The sequence below is a fragment of the Saprolegnia diclina genome (assembly GCF_000281045.1).
Source record: "Saprolegnia diclina VS20 unplaced genomic scaffold supercont1.291, whole genome shotgun sequence".
Classification (NCBI taxonomy): Eukaryota; Oomycota; class Saprolegniomycetes; order Saprolegniales; family Saprolegniaceae; genus Saprolegnia; species Saprolegnia diclina.
Genome location: NW_008246358.1, coordinates 1 through 3,522, shown reverse-complemented (window position 1 = coordinate 3,522; position 3,522 = coordinate 1). Strand labels below are relative to the sequence as shown.

Here is a 3,522-nt window from a genome sequence, read left to right as displayed (position 1 = left end):
TCTCCGCTAAGCAAGAGGTACTCATGGCTCGCCATCAGTACATGAGGAAATCCCATGTCATGGTTCTTCCTGAGCAAGTCTCCGACGAATCGCGCGCGCAAGTGGCTCCCGGCGCGCTCGATTGGCCGGTGTACGCTTGCATCACGGCGGTAGCCAGCGCGAGACGCGGCCCGAAGGTGCTCACGTTCACGACACTGCCGACGGAGGGCTCGCCGGAGACTTCGTTCACGATGCCGAAAGACGAGTGCACGTTCGCGTTCGCCTCGGCGCGCGAGGCCCGGTCCAACACGGGCGCGCTGTTGCGTCGGTTTGTCCTCTTCCGCCTCAACGGTTCGGCGACGGCGGGGCAAGTCGTGGCGGTGCGAGAGTCTGGCAAGACTTTCACGGTGACGCAACCGACAAAGACCTCTTGCCGGACGTCCGTTGGTGACGCATCACCGAAGTCGCGTCGCGCATCATCGCGCTGCATCTGCGTTTGACGGACGACATGACCATCGTGGGCATGGCCGGCGACGTCAAGAGCGCGTTCCGGCATCTGCGCGTGGCTGCCGCGGACGCGCATTGGCTCGGGGCACAAGTACCAGGGTCTAGTCATTGGGGTTTAGACCTCTCGGGGCCGTTTGGTTGGTGTGGGAGCCCACCGTACTACGTCGTCTTTGGTCGGGCAATCTCCCATCTCGTCTCGCAGGAGTCACCTCACTCACTCAACCCGTGGCGGGACCAGGACACCGAGCCCTTCTGGACGCTGGAATGGATGGACGATCACATTCTCATCGAGCTGGTCTCGCGAACGCCCGACGGCGTGGTGCCGATCCGGGCCAGTGCGGCCGAGACATCTCTACGCCTCGCCATGCTGGCCATCCTAGGACCAACAAGCATCAATGAGAAGAAGTTCAAGGCATGGTCGAGCGACCTCCACGCGTTGGGGCTTATTTGGCACCTCAACGACGCAGCCGTCTCGATGCCTCCGGGGAAGGTCGAGAAAGCCAAACACCGGGTGGACGCCCTCGTGCATAAAGGCACGGCTCGCAAGACGGACCTTCTCCAAGCTCTGGGCTCGCTCCGCCACGTCTGCTCGTGCGCACCGGCAGCCCGAGCCTTCTACCAACGGCTGCACAACGTCGCGGTGCGGGCAGACAAGTACAAGACCTTTCGACTCCCGCCGACCGCACTACGCGACCTTGAGCTTTTCCAGGCCATTCTGGCGCAGGCTGACTTTGCTCGCGTACCCGCGGCCATCTTCGATCGCTCCTCCGAGCCCGACTTGCACCTGTACATGGACGCGAATGACCAATATTGGCCTGGTCGTTCTCGATTTGGCTCACAAGCGTTACATCCAGCTGTTTTTCGACGAATCCGAGCGCGCCATGATTCGTGACGTCGCCCAACGATCGGCTGGCAGCGACGCGTCAGCGCAGCCTCCCTTCTCGATCAACGTCCGGGAGCATTTGAGCCTATGCCTCGCGGTCAGCATATGGGCGCCGCTCTGGGCGGTCGACAACCGAGCAACGGTCCACGTGCACGGATGGATCGACAACGCGTCGAGCGTCGCATGGACGAACAAACTCGCAGCCGAGAGCGTCTTCGCCCAGGAGCTCAACCGCCGCCTGGCGCTCGCGCAAGCGGTGCACCGTTTACACGTCACGGCGGGCCACATGGAAGGAGCACGCAACACGATGGCATACCACGGATCACGCAGCCTCGAGGAACCGCATCGGTCCGCGTGGCGCCGCCTCGCCACGGGTTGGCAGGCATGGGAGGTACCCGCGCACCTCCGCTTCATGTACCGGCAGTCATCCGCGACTTCCAAGACGCTGCACTGGCCACGAGCACGCGAGGAAGGTACGCAGCTGCTTGGGAACAGTGGCGCGCGTGGCGGGAACGCCAAGGCTACCATCCATGGCTCTCACCCGACCAACGCGAGCAGTCCAATGGCCTCATCAACTACGTCCTCTACCTCCGCGACCAAGGAAACTCGGCGGGCACCATCCGATCCAAACTTTGCGGCGTCGCTTGGCATCATCAAGTGCACCGAGGGTACAACGTGGCGCTGGAACCCGACCATCAGCTCGTCCTCCGAGGCATTGAACGAACCGATGGACCCGCCCAACGCAAGGAGCCCGTCAGCATCGGCATGCTCTGGCAAATGCGTGCCGGACTCGACTTCAACGTCCCCCAGCAGCGCTCACTCTGGGGGGCTGCGCTGCTGGGTTTCTTCTTTCTCCTGCGCAAGTCCGAGTACTTGCACGAAGGAGCCAGACCCGCCATGCACGGCATCCGGGTCAAGGACGTCCGGTTCACCACCCGCTTCGAGACAGTAGCGCGGACGGTGGACGAAGCTCACGAGGTTCACGTCACGATCCCGAGCTCGAAGACTGATCAACGTGGCGACGGCACGACGCTCCGTCTAGCTCGCTCGGGTAGCACATGGCTCTGCCCGATTCCAGCGCTGTGGGAGCTGCGAAGGCTGGCTCGAGGAGCTGGAGCGGTCGAAGACGACCCCCTCTGCATCTCCTTTGACCAACACGGTGTCGCCGTGCCGATCACGGAGCTCCAAGTCCGTCAGCTTCTCCGCAGTGCAGCCGCGAAGCTCGGCAAGGAACCGGCAACCTTCACGACGCACTCACTGCGAAGTGGAGGTGCCACAGCGCAGTTCAAGGGCGGCGCCACGGATCTGACGATCCAGAAGTTCGGTCGATGGCGCAGCGACGCGTTCAAGATCTACGCGCGCATCGACGATGTGGCGATCGCTCAGTTGGCCAGCCGCATGGCCTTGGGGGAACCGCCACGCCTCACCCGAGGTGCAGCGGTAATGCAGGCCTCGCGCCCTTTTTCCCCCTGAGCGAAAAGCCACGTGAAATACTCGATACACGCCGTACACGGCGTATATCTAGGCGCCGCCACGGGTATGTCACCAGACAAGCATGGGCGCACTGCTGGGTGCGAGCGTAGCTCGCCGTAGTGAGCGATAAGGAGGCCGGTCCAGAGCTCCTCGTACTCGGCGACCGATCGCGTGGTCGCCTTACTGAGCACGATGGCGCTCAGGCTCTGCGCATCATCGAGGAAGCAGTAAGCGAGGATGGCCTTGCACACATCGGGGATCTCGAGGCAAGCCAAGCCTCGGTTCGTAGCACCACGACCGGTCTTCGCCTTCTTCATCGTCGGCTGTATTATTACCTGCTTCCGGCAAATGGTGCTGTGGCAGTTACAACATTCTATTTCACTCCGTATTTGTATTGAATACAAAATACAAGTTATCGGTGAGCCCAGCATCATGTGCCTGCTCAACGCCAGCGTTGGAGAAGACATGAGGAAAAACAGCATCGATAATAGCGTCGATGGTGCTCGGATTGGTGAGGCGAGCAAGACATACTGGAACGACGTACGGGATCACGCGAATGGACTGCGTTGTGAAGCTGACACCCCGAAAGCTCGAGCCCCGACAGCGTGTCGCAAGACGACATCCGAACCATCACGCACGTGCAAGATCAAGCGCTGGACTGCCTCGTCTTCCCAACACAC

At 61.8% G+C, this 3,522-nt stretch overlaps 2 protein-coding genes across 2 annotated transcripts; one reads left to right on the top strand and one right to left on the bottom strand.

Moving 5' to 3' along the window:
- Positions 1–487: 487 nt before the first annotated feature.
- On the top strand, positions 488–2,842 carry SDRG_17359 (hypothetical protein; the record flags this gene model as incomplete). The annotated part of the gene is made up of 3 exons (XM_008623601.1): positions 488–1,272; positions 1,403–1,743; positions 1,794–2,842. 3 exons carry the CDS (start codon positions 488–490, stop codon positions 2,840–2,842), a joined length of 2,175 nt encoding a protein of 724 aa, XP_008621823.1.
- A 34-nt stretch (positions 2,843–2,876) lies between these two features.
- SDRG_17358 (hypothetical protein) lies at positions 2,877–3,181 on the bottom strand (the record flags this gene model as incomplete). The annotated part of the gene is made up of 1 exon (XM_008623600.1): positions 2,877–3,181. A coding segment is annotated over one exon (304 nt), but the record flags the coding sequence as incomplete, so codon positions are not given.
- Positions 3,182–3,522: the final 341 nt, after the last annotated feature.